The sequence below is a fragment of the Vicia villosa genome, linkage group LG3 (assembly GCF_029867415.1).
Source record: "Vicia villosa cultivar HV-30 ecotype Madison, WI linkage group LG3, Vvil1.0, whole genome shotgun sequence".
In the NCBI taxonomy this organism is placed as follows: domain Eukaryota; kingdom Viridiplantae; phylum Streptophyta; class Magnoliopsida; order Fabales; family Fabaceae; genus Vicia; species Vicia villosa.
The window spans coordinates 91,425,904-91,449,048 of NC_081182.1; the positions used below are offsets into that span (position 1 = coordinate 91,425,904).

A 23,145-nucleotide genomic window follows, 5' to 3' on the forward strand; every position below is an offset into this window, starting at 1 on the left:
GAATTTTCCACAAAATCTCTCTAGGCACTTTATCATACGTCTTCTCTAAGTCAATAAAAATTAGGTGTAAGTTTTGTTAATTCATTCGATTGTGCTTCATCATACGTCGTAGTAGATAGATCGCTTTCATGGTCGACCTTCCAGACATAAAACTAAATTGATTCTCAATGAATAGAGCCTCTTGTCTTAACATTTTCTCATAGTTTCATGGTATAACTCATAAGTTTAATCCTCTATGATTTGCACAATTTTGTATATCCTCTTTGTTCTTATAGATTGGAACTAGAGTTCTTTTTCTCCATTCATCTGGCATTTGCTTTGACATCGTAATTACACTAAAGAGTTTGGTGAGCCACTAAATACCTCTATTTTCAAGAACTTTCCACACTTCAATAAGTATTGCGTAAGGTCCAACCACCATACTATTACTCATCCTTTTCAACACTTTCTTTACCTCTTGTTTCTAATCCGACTATAGTTATTATAATTTTGATCTTCTTCTTTAATGTTGAGCCTACTAGAATCTGATGAGATATCTTATCCTTCATTAAATGAATTGTAATAAATATGTCTTCTGTATATATGTATATGTTGAGAATCAAGTGTGAGAAAGAAGTCCCACATTGATTAGAAAAAGGGAAGATTCAGCACTTTATAAGTGAGAGAACCCACACACCTATCACCTTTAGGTTTTGGGTGAATATGTGGTGAGTCTCTCACAAAGATGTGTTCCAAGTGTAAAATGTTCTCTCGTGTTAACCCCTGATTTGCCTCCAGCAGTGGTATCATGAGCCTTTAGTTTCGAGTGAAGGGACCGACTTACTTATAGCGAAAGTACTCCCAACAAGTGGTGGATAGTTAACGGAGGTACACTAGTATGTGGAAGAAAGAGCTTCCACTTGAGGGGGAGTATTGTGTATAGACTCAGTGTTGAAAATCAAGTGTGAGGAAGAAGTCCCATATTGATTAGAAAAAAGAAGATTGATCACTTTATAAGAGAATCCACACACCTATCACCTTAAGATTTTTTGTGAATATGTGGTGTGTCCCAAGTGTAAAATGCTCTTTCGTGTTGACCCTCAATTTGCCTTCAATAGTATATACATTCTTGTGTGTGTGTGTGTCTCTGTGCATGTGTGTGTGTGTGTCTGTGTGTGTGTGTGTGCATGTGTGTGTGTGTCTGTGTGTATGTCTTTTTTTAGTTCCTAAAGATTTGTATAATTTGTCAAAAGTGTGAGTTTTTTTCTTCACTCGCCGCCTTCTTGGTCTCCTTCTTACCTTTCTTATACTTTTATCAAGTTTCGGCAATTTTATACACTAACCATTCTTTAAAACAAACACTTTTTTACTCTAACTTTATTTTGTAGACTTTAATCCCATCACCGCGATTCTTTACTCCTAGTTGCAAAACCTTTTGATTCTCTCAACGTCTATTTAGCCACTTTTCTAATCTCTTTGGTCATCTTATTCCACATATCATTTGCACTTCCTTGTGTTTATTCAAACCCTCCCTCCAAGATCTGATGTTGGAAACTTCCTTGTTTCTAATCCTTAAATGTGACCACTTGATTCGTGGCACTCCCACATGATTTCTTCTCTTTACTCTCCCATTGATTCTTACATCCATAACCAATACTCTATGTTAAGTAGTCAAGCTCTCTCCCAGAACAACTTTATAGTCCAAACAAATCTTTCTATCTAACTTCCTAATAAGAAAGAAATCTATCTGAGAACATGTCACACTACTTTTATATGTGATAAGATGCCCATCTCTTTTTCTAAATCAGGCATTTTCTCAAAGTCGGCAAAAACTTCAAGATGGATTTTTCCTTCGCATTCACCTCCCATAGACCATATCTCTCATGCATGTTCTTAAAACCTCTTGCTACGCTCTCTACATGTCCATTTAGATCCCCTCCTAAAAAAAAGATTCTCTCCTTGAGATATGGGCTGAAATAAGTCTTCTAAATCCTCCCAAAATTTTACCTTAAAGTGTTATGCTAACTCAACATGCACGTAAACACTAATAACATTAAAGGTGTCTTGTTCTACTACAAATTTCAACGATATGATTTGATCTCCTATTCTTTTTGCATCCACAATATCTTTTTTCCCCTCCTTGTCCACAATAATCTCCACCTCATTTCTCGATCTAATTTTTCCAGTTCACCAAAATTTAAATCCCGAATTATCTAGTTCTTTCACTTTCTCACTTGTCCAATAGAAATATTGTTTTCATATATACTTTAGTACACAATAGAAATATTGTTCTTTCTAAAAATAAACTTCTACTATACATGCACCATAGTTTATCATATGTTTCTGCACCCAAAAAAAAAGGTCTACTGTACAACATTACAGAATCAGAAATATTTGTAGGTGTATCTGTCACTCATCCCTAATACACAAGCTATTAAAATCATAATCTAATACACACATATGATACATACTATTTATTTCTAACTCTGTCCCCTATTAAAAGCACCATTTTAACTCACAAAAAAGTTCTAAAATGAGACTGATGTAGTAAATGGCTAATACATTTCAAGGGAAATCATAAGCACCAATAGCATACTGCTTAATCTTTGTACCATCGTTCATGAAATTCGCGAGCGATGAAGTGTATGAAGATCCCTTAATTGCTTTATACTCATTACACCATCGAATATAACGGCTTTGTGGCAGAAAAATATCAGGAGACACTGCATAATCTTTGAGCAACTGATATACATACTCCTCAAATTCAAACAATTTCTTTAGTATCTCTTCTTTCTCTTTGACAACCTTCAACTCTCTGCATAAAAGGAGAGCCTCTTCAACATGCGCCCAAAAGCAAGAATCTATAGTCAAAATAGCTTCTACATTCTTTCTACTCGTACGGTTTATATCGCTTTTGGCAGTTTTTGACTCTTCCATCAACCACTCATCCAACTGTTTGAAATGCTTGGACCTTTTATTATTAACGTAGTCTTTACCGCCTTCTCTATAGAAGTCAGCAATAGCTAGAGGCTCAACCATTCTCCTGTAAGTAGTCCCACCATATAGCCAACGGGTACGAAAAGCTGCACCTTCTTTTTGAGGCTTCATTTCAACTTCTTCAACCATCTTTTCCCAGTAACTAGTGAGCTTTCTATGGAACTCAACAACATCATGGTCAAATGGTGTGTTCATGTTTTTGTAGCTGTCATAGTACCCTATTTGTAGATTCTTAGTTTCCTTTTTATACCATTCAAGATAGGCCATTTGTATCTTAATGTCGTTCAATTTCTTGGATGGCTCAAACAATATCTTCTTCTGCAGGATGAATTTTTCTTCTAGTTCTGTCAACTTTCTTTCCAGAGCATTGATATCAATGTTTTCTTGTTGCCCCACCTATTAAGTATTATATTATTATATGATTCTAGTTTATCAAGATGAAATAGAAGATATTCACCTACCTGCATATTTGGTGTCAATCCTAGTGCCCGCAACTGCAAACTAATACCAGTTGCTAGAGAGTCTGGTTCAGTCGTGTTTTCAGCCTGAGTGGAAAAACCTATGCATGTTGCTTTAAGATAGAGATTTTTTACTATATTTCCATAATCAACAGATTCAAGTCCTTGATTTTTATCATGGACTGAGGCTAATGCCACGAATATTTCCAAGATAGAATCAGGGTTCTCAAAAGAGGTTGCATCAGAACACATGATAAATGTTCCAAAAGGCATGTAGGAACTGGTTTGATTTGTAATGAAGAGCCTTGGAAGTGGGTCTTTGTGTGATACAACGTGTATGAAGCAAGAATTCCAAATAGAACTACGAGATATGGCTTTATTCAATCTCCTATCACCAACAAGGGGTGAACCAAAGGTGATGCAGAGTGGACGATTCTTTCCTGAACCAATGCTATGTAATAGTGATATAATAAAGAGAGAAGCAATTGATCCTCCGAGACCATGTCCAGTAACAATCATCGAAGTCCGTGGATTGGAACTATTAATCTGCATTAAGATTGTTACATAAGGGATTGCAAGGAAACACGACATGCTTAAAAAGATGAGTCTAGATACACAATACGATACAAGTACAGTAAAATGTTGGGATACACACCATGTTTAAATCATCAAGATACATAAGGCCTATAAACACTATCAGAAATCTCTAAATAAAAACATGTATTACACAATACAAAATATATGTAAAGAGATGTGTGAAAAATAAGAACAGTGGACTCAAAAACTATTCAAAATCAAAGCAATGAAGCAGATGCACAGAATTCAGCAGCAAGAACAACAACTGAAACATAGAAAATCATGAGAAAAAGCTACACAACTCCACAACTAGAGAAACTCTGTAGATGGTCTAAAGAGCAAGAAAAGAGCTTGGGTGGAAAAATAAGAAAACAGAATTGCATAAATGTGCCAAGCAGAAAAATAAAACAAAATACTCCAAATACTATAGCAACTCAGCAACACAGGACAGACAAAGCGACCAAAGTAAAAATGGCCCCAGCAGTGCGAATGATTACAAGCCCTTTCCATTTTTTATGCATGTAGTCTTCATAGCTAACAGAAGATGATGATGTACATTATTTTTAAAACGAAATTTATCCGACTATTCTCACAAGTTTAAGTTAAAAATAAATAAACTTTTCCATGACTACCACTCTTAAGATATAAGGCATTTGAATATTGCAAATCATGTCTATATTCACCCCACCCTTAGACTTATTATTAATATATTTTTAATATTTAAATTATTATAACATATATTAGATTTGGAAATTTTATCTAAATCTGTCAAAACCTCCATAAATCTTCCTCAAATATGATTTCTGAGTTCTTCTAAATTAGGATGATTTTGTGTTATGAAGAAAAACAAACTCTCTAAAGTCCTCCCCTCTCAAATCTCTCAATTCTTTCCACTGCATCCTTCTTCTTTTTAAAAACCAATCCGTCTCTTTCCTTCCAAACTCCCAAACAAAGTTTTAAAATGAGATTTTGGAATAAACACCATAGTATGGTTAAACAACTCAACTTAAAGGAATGTTATCATTGGGAAAAACTCAAGGCTAACAGAGATAAGACCCGAAAAAAAATTATAAATAGTAACGCAAATGAATTAGACAGTATAAAAACCTAATATGTATCATATAGTCTATCCAGTTTAACCGTCCACTAAATTATCTCCGCATCAAACCTAATAGTATTGGGCGCGACAGACAATGCGAATTGGGAAAAACACAAGTCTTTTGCATTGAAAAGAGACAAAACAAACCCTAATAACTAATAGCCAGATAAAAAGAATTTCTAATTCAATTCAAAATTCAATTTTCGAATAATAAATGAAAAAAAGGACAAGGATGATATGTACCTGGGATTTCAACCTATCAAACTCCTGATAATTTCGACGAAAGAGTGAAACTGCAGTTTCATTAAGAGAGAAATTTGGAATACTCCTGGAACACAAAAACTCAAAATCAAGGAAATTTTCCTCCTTAAGTTCAGAAGAAGAAACTAAATCAGCAGATTCAACATTGGAAGAATCTACGGTGGCATTAAACGCTATAATTGTAAAATCTGAACCCGAGTCAACCTTCCAAGATAGTCCTATACCATTATATGAAACAATATCTTCATTATCAGGTTCAGATGATGAGATAGTATTCCATGATTTACAGAGGATGCGAGAACTCGTTACGAAAGATGCAAGCTCGATTCCGCTGGAAAATCTGCAAAGCAAATATTCACATGTTAGTTTCATTTATGAGTTAAACAAAAAAGGAACAAATCATTTTCATTTGTGACATACAATTTAGGGTTTGTCATGGTGATTTTGGAATAGAATAGCGTGTGATATGGTTAACGAGAAGAAATGGAATGATGGAAATAGAATGGTCTTTCTGAGTAAGTGGTTGCTGCCATTGAAATTGGATTCAACGACACACTTTACCAGTCAACTTTTAGTATGTTATAAAATATTTTTTATTTGTATGATGTAAATTATAAGTAATTCATTGTAAATTTCGGAGTTGAAACTTTATTTGCAAATTATATTACTTCAATTAAGTAGAATATTCTCTACCAATAAAACTATTGGTTAGAACTAGTGTCTTACCGTGCGTTCGCACGGGTACCCGTCGGTCTTGCGCATTGGGCTTTAGGGAACTTAAATAGAATAGGAAAAATGAATATATATGGGTAAGTTCATATAATAAGGTAAAATAATTGAAATAGGTTAAAAATATATGTCGGGCCTTATAGTTGGTTAATATAGGTAAGTTAATAGGACATTAAACTTTATTGGGCCTTAGATAGTTAGCCTTGGTGGAGATTACCTAATTTTATTGTTAGACCTAATAGGATTAATAGGCCCACAAAAGAATCCTATTATTGTTATTGTTACATAACGTTGGCATTTAAAATTAAAGAAACATTGGACTTCATAACTCTTCAACGTGTTGGCAATCAAAGGTTGTGTCTTCTTAAGTCTGTGTTGGGCATTGTTGTTGTAAGAGACGCAGGGTTCGGTGATAAGTTTGAAGAACAACATGTCACAGCCAAGAAGGTATCCTCTCCGAATGAGGTATGTGCATGTGTTTCTGTTTATGTTGTTTGCAGAGTTTATTATAAGATATTCATCCATTTAGAGGTCGCAATGTTGTTTTGATTCCAGTTCACCCGATTGGTTGGAGTTGCAAACACCATGGAAGCGGCTTACAATTGAGAGGATACTGAGTGGGTCACATGAGAATGAGGATGTTATGGAGGAATGGAAGAAACAGCATGAAAGATTGAATCGTGTCGAAGATGCTGGTAAAGTTTCTAAGGTCGGTCAAAATAATGAATCTGTAGATGCTGCCAGTGTTGTCGAAAATAAAGGGTAATCTTATAATTTTATTTGTTTTGCATGTTAATTTTTTTAATATTATAATCTGTTATGTTGATTCTAAGTGTGGTGTGTGTTATATAAATAAATGGATATTGCACGTTTGTTGTATGTAAATAGAACCTAACCTCCACAAAATTGAATGTGTTTCCCAAAGAATTTGTTACAACTTAGTTTAATGAATAGTTTGTATCTTATTGTGTTGAAGGAATGATGGAGATGGGATAGGAACTTCTGTGGGATTATCAGATACTGCTGATTTGAATGAATACATAATGATCTCTTCTGATAGTGACAGGTAAAGTTTTTTTATAAGTGATAGGGAATATATTATAGTTATAGGTATACTGATGTCGTTGTGTTGGCATTTTGGTGTAAATGTGGTGTTAATTTCAGGGAAATGAGTCCTATACAGGAGGAGCTGGAAGAAGCGTACTGGACTCGTGAAGTTCTTGATGTAAAGAAGTTTTGCTCAAATGTTATGGTAAGCAGTGTTTAAAGTCTATAGTTGTTGGCACAATAGTGTTATACACAGATGTTATGTAACTGATATTATTTGTCCATGAGTGCAACATATTCCTGCAGAAATAGTAGACAAATGTGGTCTTGTTGGAATGTCAGAGATTACCCTCTATGATGTGGACAACGGGTACCCATATGAGTGCAATGTGAAGAAGAGGCCAAACAAAAAGGAAACATATTTGTATGGAGAATGGTTTGACTATGTAAGGGCAGCTGAATTGAAAGAAGGAGATAAAGTGCACTTTGTGATTTATTACCCGCCAGTGTTAGATATTATGGTAACAGTGGAGCGCAGTGGTGATCGTTAATAGAGTTGTTGGTTAGGCAATGTTTGTGGTGGATGTATAGGACAGGTTGTTGTCAGTTTGGTTTGTATGCGAATTATCGTTTTGTTTTTTTATTGTAATGGTGGATGTGAACAAAGATTAACAATTATGGTACTATGTATGGTTTTTAATTAAATATTATCAATTTTGGTTTTAAGTTTCATCGAATGTGCCAAATCTGCCATGGTTTTATATGCAAAATTGATTACCAATCTGTTTTTATATTAAGTATTGCTTATTATAAGTAGTGAACATGATTTCTATCAAAATTGATTACAATAGGGTTCCTAATTTCATTATTGTTGGTATAAGTAGTGAAACGGGTCCTGTAAATGGTAGGCTATTAAATCTAAATGGTGAACATACAACAATGGACTTATGAATAGTTGAAAATTCAATTTAATAGTATATGTTAAACAGTAGTATAGTAATATTAAATGGTTATAAAATAGTTGTAATGTGTTATATTATATTGGGATGTGAAAGATCAATTGGGTTATGGGAAGTAAATGTGTTTCGTGAGGAATATAAATAAAATGAAAACTGTTTTGAAGTGATGTAAATGCAAAGAAGACTAATTGAACAATTGCATTGAATTCTATTGGACGGTGGAAAAGTTGCAGGTATGTGAAGAGTCCATTTAGAGTGTTATATAAGTAAGGTGTAGGAAGTTTGAAAGCACTAAAAACTGAAGCAGTCATCATTACTCTGTAACCAATAGTGTAAGCTGCGAACTTCTGAAAAGATGGAAGGAAGAGTTGATCAAGCAATGAGAGGTAAAGGTAAACATATCATTTGAATGGTTGTTCTGTTACATTTTGAATTTAAAAGTTGTATATGGTTGCATGCAGCTGAAGAAAACTTGGTGAACCAAATGGTTGTGGGGAAAGTTGTCACTTCTGATAACTCTGTGTATGTTTGAATTAGCTTATGTTGAGTTTACGTTTTTTTTCTTTAATTTAGAAGGTTTGATAACACATTTATTTATGGGCATGTTGTTTGTTTGTATTATGTTTCAGATGCCATGAACCGGATGGTGAGGATGTTAGTTGCCATGCAGAGCAGCCTGCTAAGTTACCATATTGTATCTGGAAGAAAGATGTGGCCAATGGAAAGATGGCTCAGTCATGTCTTCTTGTAAGTTATTATTTGTTTTAATCTTATTGTCTTAGGACCTTTAATGGGATAATCTAATGTTGTTTTATATTAATATTGTAGGAAATTCCTGACCATATTGTGGCAACTCGCTGGCTCAATGGTGTAAGGTTTGTAGATTTGGTCGACAGGGAAAGAGAAGTCAGGTATGAATGTGAAGTTCATCATACCGAAAAGGGTCAGATGTTATTAGGGCGTGGTTGGTACAAATTTGCCAAGGAAAGGTGTCTGCTTGATGGAGACTCTATGGGTTTCAGCATTAAGGATCCCGTCAGCAAGGAGATACTTGTAACAATGTTGAAAAATTGAAAAATGATGTAAAAGTTTATTATAAGTATCTATCTATTAATATTTCTATCGATATTTTGTAATTCCCTGGTGGACTTAGCTCCATCTTTATATTAATATATAAGATTTTGGTATTTAGATGTTATGTTATACATACATTCGACTTAATAATATTAATGAGAAAGGAACCGTAAATCATTACAACATAACTCAGACATTGTTAATAACCTCTTTCTACTAATATGCTGTTAGTAATATATATTACTGCTGTTACTTGCATTACTAATATGCTGTTAGTAATATATATTACTGCTGTTACAGAATTACCGAGATTAATGTTTAAAACTCAGACATTGTTAAAAACCTCTTTATACACAACATTTGTAGTTTTCCCCCTAAATTTCTTTTCTTCATCATGTATCAGTATTTTGATTCCCTTTTTTGTTGTTACTCTTGACAATGCGACATAAACCTGGCCATGTGTGAATACATCTCTTGGTAAGTACAAACCAACATTATCCAATGACTGTCCCTGTGATTTGTTGATTGTCATAGAATAGGAAACTATAATAGGGAACTGTCTCCTATTCAGTTTGAATGGCCATGGTGATTGGGATGGTGACATGTCCATTCGAGATATGTAAACCAAAGTTCCCAAACCTTTACCGCCCATTATTGAAGCCTCGAGTACATGGGCTGCCATCTTTGTTATACACAGCCTTGTGCCGTTACACAAACCTTCAGATTGATCTATATTTCTCATGAGCATTATAGGTGTCCCAACCTTTAGTTTTAAGTGATGGTTTGGCAAACCTGATGTTCGGAGGGAACTTAAAAATTCTGGCGTGAGGATATCAACTACTGTTGGGTCATGAATCTCAGACTTGTCAACTGAATTTGCGCTGTAGTAGTCACGAATCTCTCCTGCAGTGTTGACTGAACAGAATTAGTAAAAGCATAAGATCGATTAATATAATCCATTAAATTATATATTTTTGTTGCTTAACCTGGCATTAAGTTAAGTATATGGTCATTGATCTGATCAACAATCTCCAGTGTAGAGGCCAGTATCGCTCGACTTTTAAGGTAATCAACACATTGGAAATTATTTAGGAAATCAGGGTATGTGGTATTGACAATGGCCACAATTGGATCATCGAATTCTGTTATCAAGATATCAGGTGGTATCTCGATTTCGGAGGTGCCGTCATTAGGCTCAGATATTCGGCCCTCTCCTATTCTTAAAAGCCAATCTAAAAACTGTGCTATCTCATTTTTATCAGTCTGTGTTGATCCTGTTTGTAGCCGCATGTTTCTTGTCAATGTTAATACCTCAACTGAATGCCATATGTAAGATGCATTTATGGCATAGTGTACAATATTGGAACGACTGCCTCTGGGGACGACAGGTAAAATCTGTCTGAAATCGCCACCGAAAACAACAACCTTTCCACCAAATACATCAGTAGAATTTTTGTTTGCACTCATAACATCTTTCAAAGTTCTGTCAAGCGATTCTATTGCATATTTATGCGCCATTGGTGCCTCATCCCATATTATAAGCTTTGTCTGTCGTAACATGTCTGCAACATCATCGTTGAATTCAACCTTGCAAGTAGAATTGTCCATAGTTGGTACTGGTATCCTGAACTTTGAATGTGCAGTTCTACCTCCTGGAAGTAACAATGATGCTATACCGCTAGTTGCAACAGTTAAACATATATCGTGTTTGGATCTTAAAGCTGCTGCGAGTGTTCTCCACATATATGTCTTTCCGGTACCACCATAACCATGAAGGAAGAAAACGGCGGGTTTCTGAGACTCCACAGCGTGCATAATTTTTTCATAAATACCTCTTTGCTCATCTAAGGAATATAATATTGAGGGTAGAATAGTGTTAAAATAATTGATTCATAGAATTTTAAAGTGTAAAATAAAATGAATTTAATTGATGCAATAGTAACCTATAAGAGCAACAAACAGATTTTCAAATTCCGAGTTCATTGACACTGTATCATAATTACGCTCATCATATATGAGCTTGTTTCCCAACTGTTCAAGAACATAAGCATTCGGATATGGAATAGGACTAAAATCCTTTAGTGTCCTTCTATTTGCTTGTAGCAGTTTCTCAATTTCTATTAAAGTCAAATTTTGTAACTCTTCTTGTGTGAGGACCAATTCTGCATTGATATAAGAAATTGAGTTATAATATTGTTGGTAAGTCATCTGTAGGTTGTTATTAAGAAATTGTTTTATTTGCTATTTTATTATGTCTAACAAACCTGGATTTGCAGCCAACGCTCTTTGTGTATGTAAGACACCATCAGATAATAGGAGCCAAGTTTGTTCCCAAACATATGCAGGGCGATTAACAGCACCAGACAAAAGCATGATAACAAACAGTTTTCGAAGAAAATGACCAGTCCCCCAATGACTTGCCTCCTTTATAGCAGCTATGTATTCTTTGTCGTCTTCAAGAAATCCCATTGCAAAGCATGCATCTCTGAATGTATCAAACTGGATGTTATCCACGGTCCTGATTTCCTCATAAGTTGTTGGTCCTTTTGCCACCGTCAACATCATGCGTAGGTAAAACAGTTCACCAGCTGTTGGCGGAACCCATATGAGACGTCCAATGGTGAAGCCTTTTTTCCGCGGTTTCCATTCTCTCTGTTTTTTGTGATAAACAAACTTTGAGACAAATTGACCATAAGTTAATGTTCGTGCCTCTTCATATTTAGCATTTGCCACCAGCCATGCAGTAAACATTGATTCAGTCACACTTGCAGTTTCCAGCACATTTTCCATGCGTGCATAATCTGTATAGTAGATAGGTTTCTCCCCAACCAAATGATAGAACATACGTTCCACAGCTGGTTTTCTGCCATGAATATTGTAAGAGTAAATGCGCCAGCATGCTTCACTAGGAGAGACATACCTGCAATCGAGATATTGTTGGATTTCATCAACAGGTTGATTGCTATTTGTTGAAACTGCTGCTGTTATTCTGTCATAGCCTTTATTGATATATTTGAAAAGAAATTTTATGGAAGTACTCTGATTACACCATTCCATGTTTATATGTGCCTGGTATTTCATAAGAAATCTGGTGTTATATGGAACCACATGTCTGTTGTCCAAGGTGATACCATTTTTTTCAATAGTGAAGGTTTTTGATCTTCTCCTATACAGTGGATATCCCTCTGCATCAACAATAGTGTGTTTAATAAACTTTTTGGGATAGTATTTAGAACATCGTCCATTCTTCATACATTGTGAGTTCATGCGCGCGAGGCCACAGGGTCCATGCATCATATGTGCCTTAACCAATTTCTATAAATTGGGATGAACAGTCGGGTCGGGAATTTCAGCAGAAATGATGTTGTCTATGTCAGATGGTGTTGGGTATTTGTGAAGGATAGAAAAACACTTAGAAAGGGGGGGTTTGAATAAGTGTAGCTTTAAAAACTTGACAGATAAAAATAAATTGCACAGTTATTTTTATCCTGGTTCGTTGTTAACTAAACTACTCCAGTCCACCCCCGCAGAGATGATTTACCTCAACTGAGGATTTAATCCACTAATCGCACGGATTACAATAGTTCTCCACTTAGTCAGCAACTAAGTCTTCCAGAGTCTTCTGATCACACACTGATCACTCCAGGAACAACTGCTTAGATACCCTCTAAGACTTTTCTAGAGTATTCTGATCCACACGATCACTCTAGTTACAACCTGCTTAGATAACCTCTAAGACTTCCTAGAGTATTCTGATCCACACGATCACTCTAGTTCCTTACAACTTAATGTAATCAATTCTAAGAGTATTACAATTGCTTCTTAAAAGCTATAATCACAAACTGTGATATTTCTCTTAACGTTTAAGATTAATCTCACTAATATATTACAACAGCAATGTAGTGAGCTTTGATGAAGATGAAGATTCTGAGTTTTGAGTAGAACAGAGTTTCAGCAAGTTAATATGAGTTGTTTTGTGCAGAATCGTTAACCTTGCTTCTCATCAGAACTTCATATTTATAGGCGTTGGAGAAGATGACCGTTGAGTGCATTTAATGCTTTGCGTGTTCCGTACAGCATCGCATTTAATGTTATACGCTTTTGTCAACTACCTCGAGCCTTGTTCACGCTGTGTCTACTGACGTAGCCTATAATAGCTTTTAACGTTCCTTTTGTCAGTCAGCGTAGCTTGCCACTTGTACTTCCTTCTGATCTGATGTTTGTAAATACAACGTTTGAATATCATCAGAGTCAAACAGCTTGGTGCAAAGCATCTTCTGATCTTCTGACCTTGAAGTGCTTTTGAGCGTGATACCATCAGAACTTCAGTGCTTCTGATCTCATGTTCTTCTGATGCTTCCATAGACCCATGTTCTGATTCTGCTTCGACCATCTTCTGATGTCTTGCCAGACCATGTTCTGATGTTGCATGCTGAACCCTTTGAGACAAAGCTTCTGAGCGCTGAATTATGCATACTCTTTATATATTTCCTGAAAAGGAAATTGCATTGGATTAGAGTACCATATTATCTTAAGCAAAATTCATATTATTGTTATCATCAAAACTAAGATAATTGATCAGAACAAATCTTGTTCTAACAATCTCCCCCTTTTTGATGATGACAAAAACATATATAAATGATATGAATTTGCGATCAGAAAGAGCAGACGGCAAATGACAAATTACACAGCTATAGCATAAGCATATGAATATGTCTCCCCCTGAGATTAACAATCTCCCCCTGAGATAAATAATCTCCCCCTGAAATAAATACTCGAAGAACTTTAATAAAAGACTTCCCTGATTATTTCGGTAGAGACGATCACATAAGCTTCTGTTTTCAGAGAATTCATAGCTTCTGACTTCTGCTTCCATTGGACAGCTTCAGAACTAGAATTTCTTTAGATCTCTAGAACACTCACAGCTTATGATTCCTGCTTCCATCTAGGACAGCTTCAGAACTTGAATTTCTTTGATCTTCAGAACATTCACAGCTTCTGATTTCTGCTTCCATTTAGGACAACTTCAGAACTTGAATTTCTTTGATCTTCAGAACATTCACAGCTTCTGATTTCTGCTTCCATTTAGGACAGCTTCAGAACTTGAGTTTTCTGGATCTTTAGAACATTCACAGCTTCTGATTTCTGCTTCCCTCGGATAGCTTCAGAGCTTTGAATATCTACCAACATCACTTCATGCTAGATTTGTATCAGAACATTGTTGAATGTACCAGAGCATCATCAGAGCATCTCTACATCCTGAAATGTTACAGAACAAAAACTAAACGACAAAAGTCAGCATGAACGAGTCAGAACATAAAATGTATATTCGAACACATGATATGTATCAGAGCCATATAGGCTAAGATAATGTATCAGAGCAAATAGAATTTTGTCAGAGCAAATAGACAAATATGGATCAAATTCTATTATCAGTGCTTCTGATTCATTCTTCTTTCTTGCTTCTGATTTCTGAAGCTTGATAGCACTCAGCTTGCTTCAGTTTCCATGAGCTTATTCTTTTTACAGAATAACACTTCTTATGGTTTTGCTTCTTGTGTTTGCTTTGAAGATTCTCTTCATTTCTTTATACCTGCAAAACACTTAAACCATATAGAACTTGCAGTTCTTGTTAGAAAATGTGTGGGAGCTTTACCCAGCAACTGATAGATTAATCAAATCATTTATCATTTATCTTCTCCCCCTTTTTGTCATAACATCAAAAAGAATATTTCAAAAGATTCAGATGAATAAAGCGACAAATAAACTCACTGGAATGTAAAACCAAGGAAACTTTTCATTGATTCCAACAAGAAGGATTACAAAAAAAAGAAATGCAGGAAAACAGATGCAACAAGGAAAGAAAACTACACAGACCAAAGGACTAAGATCCTAGCCTACGCAAAATCCGCGCCAGAACATCATGAATCCCGTCAGTGCTTGTAGCTTGCCTTGCCATGAAAGAGCGAAACTCAGCATTGGCTACTTCTTGCGCGTCCAAACGAGAAGCCAGCATAGCTTGATTCTGATGAAGAGCTTCCAAGGTCTCCATCAGAGCTGAGGTTTCACCAGAAGAAGAGGCACCTGAATTTCTGCCAAAAGGGACAGCAATCTCAGCAGAGTGATCTTCTGGGAGATCTTCAGCTTGTGCATCTTCCATTTCCTCATCTGAGTCTGACTCAGAAGTAGCCTTAGCATATTCTGGTTCAGGCAGCTCAGAAGTTCCATCTTCCAAAGCTTGAAGAATAGCTGCTAGGTTTGTTGGAGGAGTAGGACCAGCAACTTCAGCAGGATAAACCACTACTGGAAAGACCATGTGAGGTGCTTTTTCAGAAGGGTTCATTCTGAACCAGTTAAACAACCACTGAAAATCTCCAGTCAGGAAACCATGGTTTCCATACGACGATGTCTCTGCAGAGATTTTCTTCTTCCAACTCATCTGCAGGGATCTTCTTCTCAAGAACACTTCTGTTCCTGATGAGATGGTGATAGCTGCTTTCACCAGCTTCCAACCGAAGACCACGAATACCAGGAGCTTCAGACATGATCCTTCTCTGAGTGTCTGTAGCCCTAACCAGAAAATCCTGACGAAAGGTATTCCAAAGGTTGCTTGTAGCATACTCATCCAGATGGTTAAGGTGAGCAGCACCCAGAATCTCCAACCAGCCATTTACATCAGAATGTAAAAGCTCCAGATATGATTGAGTGGTAGGGGTTGGAGGGTTGACAGTGAACCTGGAGTCGGGAAGAACAACACTATAGGGATTAGGTGTTCTGGTGGGAAAAGGGTGTGAGAGAGATGAAGAAATATCTGATGGATGGGTTGAAGGAGAGGAGATATCAGATGGTGAAGAAGGTGGTTCCGAGAGGATGAATGAGGAGGAAGAGGTGGTGGAGGTCTGTGAAGAGGGAGGTGATTGAGGGGTACCTTCAAGAGGTTGATACACACGTCTAGAGTAATTTCCAGACATCATAGCTTCAGACGGGTTCACTTTGAGAGGATCATAGGTGATCCTTACTCTTTTTGGTTTGGTTTCAGGTTCAGCAGTTGCCTTTCTCTTTTGTTTCCGATCATTATCTTGATTCCCAGAGCTTGACGATGGATTCATGATGAAGTTGCAGATATTGGAAACTGCTAGGGTTTATGATATGAATGCAAAGAGAGAGAACGAAAAAGAAACTGAATGCAAAGTGAGAGAAATATAAGAGGGAAAAGAAACGTTTGAAGAATATAAAAAGAAAACTGAAAAAGAGAGTAAATGATGAAAAGCATTTAATGTTACGTGACGTGAGGAGAGATAATAATGACAAAAGACGTGATTTGCACAGTTACCTAAGTAGACGTCCCCTCAACTGCACGCACGCTTGTCCAGGAATAGTGAACATGTGTTTACCATCTGGATAGCCAGTTACAGATGTTTTGCTTTTAAAGAGATTCTGAATCAGCTTAGACAATGAAACGTTAGTAATAACTGAATCACAATTCTAATTGATTTCAATCAGAACTTCTTAAAAAATTTCATTTCAGAAGATACCCATACATAAGAACTTCTCATCTTCTCATTCTGGGCTTGTTTCCGAAGACCCATTTTGTACCGATTATATTGAATCCATCTGGTCTAGGAACAAGATCCCAAACATCATTCCTTGTAAACTGATTCAGTTCTTCTTGCATAGCAATTATCCAGTCTGGATCTTCTAGAGCATGATCAACAGAAGTTGGCTCGATCAAAGATACAAGACCTAATTGACAGTCTGCATTGTTCTTAAGGAATGCTCTTGTTCTGATTGGATCATCCTTCTTTCCAAGAATGACATCTTCTGAATGATCAGAGATGAGTCTGGATGATCTTCTGACAGATGGTTCTTCAGAAATGCTTAGATTCTCCAGAGAAGCTGATACTTGATCTTCAGATTCTTTGCTTCTGAGAAGCTCTGCTTCTGATGCGTTGCTTCTTGGCTCAACAACTTCTGATATATCAATATCACAATCTGCAAAATTATCAAACTGCTTTGGTTTTTCAGAACCAAGCTTATCATCAAACCTGATATTGATTGATTCTTCCACAATCAATGTTTCAGTATTGTATACTCTGTAGCCTTTTGAGCGTTCAGAATATCCAAGAAGGAAACATTTTTGTGCTTTGGAATCAAACTTACCAAGATGATCTTTAGTGTTCAGAATAAAGCATACACATCCAAAAGGATGGAAATATGAAATGTTGGGCTTTTTATTCTTCCACAATTCATAAGGAGTCTTATTTAGAATAGGTCTGATAGAGATTCTATTCTGAATATAGCACGCAGTGTTTATTGCTTCTGCCCAGAAATGCTTAGCCATATTGGTTTCATTGATCATGGTTCTGGCCATTTCTTGCAGAGTCCTATTCTTTCGTTCTACAACTCCATTTTGCTGTGGAGTTCTAGGACAAGAGAAATCATGGGCAATACCATTTTCTTTGAAGAATTCTTCAAAGGATCTGTTCTCAAATTCACCACCATGATCACTTCTGACCTTTATGATTTTACACTCTTTTTCAGATTGAATCTGAATGCAAAAATCAAAGAACACTGAATGAGACTCATCCTTGTGTTTCAAGAATTTTACCCACGTCCAGCGGCTATAATCATCTACGATGACTAATCCATATTTCTTCCCTCTGACAGATGCTGTTTTGACTGGGCCAAACAGATCAATGTGCAAGAGTTCTAATGGCCTTGAGGTAGAAACAACATTCTTGGACTTGAATGCAGGTTTGGAGAACTTGCCCTTCTGACATGCTTCACAAAGAGCATCTGATTTGAATTTCAGATTAGGGAGTCCTCTGACAAGATTCAGTTTGTTAATCTGAGAAATCTTTCTCAAACTAGCATGACCTAATCTTCTGTGCCAGACCCACTGCTCTTCAGAAACAGACATAAGACAAGTCACCTTCTGACTCATAAGATCTTGCAGATCTGTCTTATAAATGTTGTTCTTCCTCTTGCCTGTAAATAGGATTGAGCCATCCTTCTGATTTACAGCCTTGCAAGACTCTTGATTAAAGATTATATCATAACCATAGTCACTCAATTTGACTGATAGATAAGAGGTTATGTGTTAATCCTTCTACAAGGAGTACATTAGAAATGGAAGGAGAGTTACCAGACTTTATGGTTCCAGAGCCAATTATCTTGCCCTTCTGATCTCCTCCAAACTTGACTTCTCCTCCAGACTTAAGCACCAGGTCTTGGAACATAGACCTTCTTCCTGTCATGTGTCGTGAGCATCCAGAGTCCAGGTACCACGACATGTTGTGCTTTGTCCTTTTTGCAGCCAAGGATATCTGCAATAGGAATAATCTTATCCTTAGGTACCCACATTTTCTTGGGTCCTTTCTTGTTAGATTTTCTCAAGTTCTGATTGAACTTGGGTTTAACATTGTAAGCAATAGGAGGAACAGCATGATAATTTTTAATGCGAGTTTCATGATATGTCCTAGGTTGTGTCACATGCTTTTTGGTGTGTGTTATGTGAAAACTTTGAGCATGTGAAGTGTGCCTAATATCATGGGAGTGACCATACTTGAACTGATCATACAATGGCTTGTATGTGAATTTCATTTCATCAACAGGTTCAAGTTTGTATGGGGTTTTACCCTCAAAACCAATGCCGACTCTTTTGTTTCCAGACACAGCATATATCATAGAAGCTAGCTGACTTCTGCCAATACTTCTAGATAAGAACTTCCTGAAACTTAAATCATATTCTTTCAGAATATGGTTTAGACTAGGAGTGGATTTTTCTGAATCAGAAGGAGATCCAACATTATTGGATAATTTTAAAAGTTTTTCTTTTAATTCAGAATTTTCCAACTCAAGCTTCTTTGTTTCAAATTCAAATAGCTTTTTCAGCTTTTTGTATTTGAGACTAATCTGAGACTTGAATTCCAGAAGTTCTGTTAGACCGGAAACTAACTCATCTCTAGTAAGTTCAGAAAATACCTCTTCAGAATCTGATTCTGATGTAGATTCTGATCCGTCATCTTCTGTCGCCATCAGCGCACAGTTAGCCTGCTCATCTTCAGAGTCTGAATCATCTTCTGACTCATCCCAGGTTGCCATAAGACCTTTCTTCTTATGAAACTTCTTCTTGGGATTTTCCTTCTGAAGCTTTGGACATTCATTCTTGAAGTGTCCAGGCTCATTGCATTCATAGCACATGACCTTCTTCTTGTCAAATCTTCTGTCATCAGAAGATTCTCCACGTTCAAATTTCTTTGAACTTCTGACGCCTCTGAACTTCCTTTGCTTGTTCTTCCAGAGTTGATTTAGCCTTCTGGAGATCAAGGACAGTTCATCTTCTTCTTCAGATTCTGATTCTTCAGAATCTTCTTCTCTAGCCTGAAAAGCGTTAGTGCATTTCTTGATATTGGATTTTAATGCAATAGACTTACCTTTCTTTTGAGGCTCATTTGCGTCCAGCTCTATTTCATGACTCCTCAGGGCACTGATAAGCTCTTCCAGAGAAACTTCATTCAGATTCTTTGCAATCTTGAATGCAGTTACCATAGGACCCCATCTTCTGGGTAAGCTTCTGATGATCTTCTTTACGTGATCAGCCTTGGTGTATCCCTTGTCAAGAACTCTCAATCCAGCAGTAAGAGTTTGAAATCTTGAAAACATCTTTTCAATGTCTTCATCATCCTTCATCTTGAAGGCTTCATACTTCTGGATTAAAGCGAGAGCTTTAGTCTCCTTGACTTGAGCATTTCCTTCATGAGTCATTTTCAAGGACTCATTTATGTCATAGGCCGTTTCCCTGTTAGATATCTTCTCATACTCAGCATGAGAGATAGCATTCAGCAAAACAGTTCTGCATTTATGATGATTCCTGAAAAGCTTCTTCTGATCATCATTCATTTCTTGCCTTGTCAGCTTTACGCCACTGGCATTTACTGGATGTTTGTAACCATCCATCAGAAGATCCCATAGATCACCATCTAGACCAAGAAAGTAACTTTCCAGTTTATCTTTCCAGTATTCAAAGTTTTCACCATCAAATACCGGCGGTCTAGTATAACCATTGTTACCGTTGTGTTGCTCAGCAGAGCCAGATGTAGATGCAGGTGTAGACTTTCCAGTTTCATCAGCCATCTTTTACTGAAGCGTTTTTCTCTTCCTGAATCTTTTCTAAACACGGTTAAGTGCTTGCACCTTAGAACCGGCGCTCTGATGCCAATTGAAGGATAGAAAAACACTTAGAAAGGGGGGGTTTGAATAAGTGTAGCTTTAAAAACTTGACAGATAAAAATAAATTGCACAGTTATTTTTATCCTGGTTCGTTGTTAACTAAACTACTCCAGTCCACCCCCGCAGAGATGATTTACCTCAACTGAGGATTTAATCCACTAATCGCACGGATTACAATGGTTCTCCACTTAGTCAGCAACTAAGTCTTCCAGAGTCTTCTGATCACACACTGATCACTCCAGGAACAACTGCTTAGATACCCTCTAAGACTTTTCTAGAGTATTCTGATCCACACGATCACTCTAGTTACAACCTGCTTAGATAACCTCTAAGACTTCCTAGAGTATTCTGATCCACACGATCACTCTAGTTCCTTACAACTTAATGTAATCAATTCTAAGAGTATTACAATTGCTTCTTAAAAGCTATAATCACAAACTGTGATATTTCTCTTAACGTTTAAGATTAATCTCACTAATATATTACAACAGCAATGTAGTGAGCTTTGATGAAGATGAAGATTCTGAGTTTTGAGTAGAACAGAGTTTCAGCAAGTTAATATGAGTTGTTTTGTGCAGAATCGTTAACCTTGCTTCTCATCAGAACTTCATATTTATAGGCGTTGGAGAAGATGACCGTTGAGTGCATTTAATGCTTTGCGTGTTCCGTACAGCATCGCATTTAATGTTATACGCTTTTGTCAACTACCTCGAGCCTTGTTCACGCTGTGTCTACTGACGTAGCCTATAATAGCTTTTAACGTTCCTTTTGTCAGTCAGCGTAGCTTGCCACTTGTACTTCCTTCTGATCTGATGTTTGTAAATACAACGTTTGAATATCATCAGAGTCAAACAGCTTGGTGCAAAGCATCTTCTGATCTTCTGACCTTGAAGTGCTTCTGAGCGTGATACCATCAGAACTTCAGTGCTTCTGATCTCATGTTCTTCTGATGCTTCCATAGACCCATGTTCTGATTCTGCTTCGACCATCTTCTGATGTCTTGCCAGACCATGTTCTGATGTTGCATGCTGAACCCTTTGAGACAAAGCTTCTGAGCGCTGAATTATGCATACTCTTTATATATTTCCTGAAAAGGAAACTGCATTGGATTAGAGTACCATATTATCTTAAGCAAAATTCATATTATTGTTATCATCAAAACTAAGATAATTGATCAGAACAAATCTTGTTCTAACAATTTGCTCTGAGGGTGTAGGAATATCAAGATGTGAGCATGTGGCAATCCCCACTTTTGGAATTTAATGGTGTACATATCTAATAAATTGAAAGTTAGTTTGATGTAATATTTTGGTACTACACAGACACAAGATTGAAAAGTAGTATACTTAAATGAAACAACTTACATGCAATCACTTTTCCAACGACATGGTGTTTTGTAATATAATCCATGAGTGTATCAAACTTTATTTTGAAAACTTTTGAAATGATATCTGGCCTATCATGGGGTTGTAGGCCTGTTCCTGACAATGCTCTTTTAATTTCAGGCCAATTTGGGTTGCAGGTAAATGTAACAAATAAATCAGGGAATCCCAATCGACTTGAAATCGCCATACCGTCAAAATATAGTTGATCCATATATCTCTTGCTACCAACAAATGTTGATGGCAAAACAACTCGTTTTCCTCGCTTTTGGTGTTCATTTCTTCTATCGCCATCAGTTTGAGTGGTCAAATTATTATATTTGCCCACTCTTAACTTCGATTGATTATCCCTCAACCAATTCAGTCGTTCGGATTCCATCATAGCATAGCTGTCGACTAAGAATTGTTGAAATAGGCGTCTTGAGTAAAGTAGTGTTTTTGCCTCTTTGTGACGTTGTTGTAACTGGTAAGAAAATCAATCCTTAATGCTTTGACGGTTTTTCTTAGTGACCTTAGTTTCATGGCGATATTTGTGCTTTATATTTTTCCTGTAACCATCTTCCCCATAAGGAAATATAAGAGGGTACTGATAAGCCAAATATTCTGGGTGAAACTCATCTATTCGTTGCAAACCACCATTGCGGCGCTGAATTAAGATGTCCCTTTTATCAGCAGAATCAATGTCTCCCACAATGAGTGCAGCCACTTCTGAGACAGTAGGTTTGTTGTAAACACGACCATCTTCGGATCTATCAGAAATAAGCCTGAGTTTTAAATCTGTGAAAGAATTTGTCCTTAAAACATCCCTTGCCATTCTAAAAGCTTTGGCATGAACATTGTGCTCATCTAACATCATCTTGAGCTTATTGACAACGGGGCGCTCGATGCCTTTGTTGTCCCTGTGTATTTTTCGCAGTCATGAATAAATAGTTTAACAAAATATTTTTATAACCAAATTGTGTAATTATGTCTGAGCAAGCTTACTTGAAACATTTTATTCTGTGTTCAACTTCATTGTCCGTGTCATAGATGTATAATTGAGCATATTGCGGAGCTTTCCCGGTTTCTGGCAGTAGTGTACCAATTCGATGACAGGTCTGACCCTGCAGTCTCAAAGTAGGGGGTCCTCCTCTTTTAGAGTATGTTGTGTCGAACTTCATTCCAGGGGAGGTGAAGGAGAACATTGTGTTGTATGTTCGTATGTTAGCCTGGTAGTTTTTACTATCCGAATATGTTTTATTAAATAGAAGATCTTGCAACACTTGTGGAGGTTGTTCAAGGAACGGGAGAACAATTTTTCCTCCACGGCAGCAACGATGAAAGCGAGGAGTTGCTGTAATTTTGTGTCTATT

The 23,145-nt window shown here is 36.7% G+C and overlaps 2 protein-coding genes across 2 annotated transcripts; both read right to left on the bottom strand.

Moving 5' to 3' along the window:
* Window positions 1-2,041: 2,041 nt before the first annotated feature.
* LOC131662155 (senescence-associated carboxylesterase 101-like) lies at window positions 2,042-5,937 on the bottom strand. Its single transcript, XM_058931857.1, has 4 exons — window positions 5,791-5,937; window positions 5,353-5,710; window positions 3,438-3,980; window positions 2,042-3,372 (listed from the first exon to the last, which is right to left on the bottom strand). Exons 1-4 carry the CDS (start codon window positions 5,805-5,807, stop codon window positions 2,545-2,547), a joined length of 1,746 nt encoding a protein of 581 aa, XP_058787840.1. The 5' UTR covers window positions 5,808-5,937; the 3' UTR covers window positions 2,042-2,544.
* A 3,567-nt stretch (window positions 5,938-9,504) lies between these two features.
* On the bottom strand, window positions 9,505-22,172 carry LOC131658544 (uncharacterized). Its single transcript, XM_058927826.1, has 5 exons — window positions 21,776-22,172; window positions 11,444-12,178; window positions 11,123-11,341; window positions 10,166-11,023; window positions 9,505-10,082 (listed from the first exon to the last, which is right to left on the bottom strand). The coding sequence occupies exons 1-5, from the start codon at window positions 22,170-22,172 to the stop codon at window positions 9,505-9,507; spliced, it is 2,787 nt and encodes a 928-aa protein (XP_058783809.1).
* Window positions 22,173-23,145: the final 973 nt, after the last annotated feature.

What these genes read in the sequence shown, in the direction of transcription:
- LOC131658544 (XM_058927826.1), bottom strand. Translation starts at nt 22,172, where the DNA reads ATGGAATCCGAACGACTGAATTGGTTGAGGGATAATCAATCGAAGTTA. An exon ending in CGTTGGAAAAGTGATTGCAT is followed by an intron (nt 12,179 to 21,775) that starts GTAAGTTGTTTC and finishes ATATCAATAAAG; the next exon opens with GCTATGACAGAATAACAGCA. An exon ending in TATACTTAACTTAATGCCAG is followed by an intron (nt 10,083 to 10,165) that starts GTTAAGCAACAA and finishes TCAACACTGCAG; the next exon opens with GAGAGATTCGTGACTACTAC.
- LOC131662155 (XM_058931857.1), bottom strand. An exon ending in TTGATAGGTTGAAATCCCAG is followed by an intron (nt 3,981 to 5,352) that starts GTACATATCATC and finishes ATCTTAATGCAG; the next exon opens with ATTAATAGTTCCAATCCACG. An exon ending in GATTGACACCAAATATGCAG is followed by an intron (nt 3,373 to 3,437) that starts GTAGGTGAATAT and finishes AATACTTAATAG; the next exon opens with GTGGGGCAACAAGAAAACAT.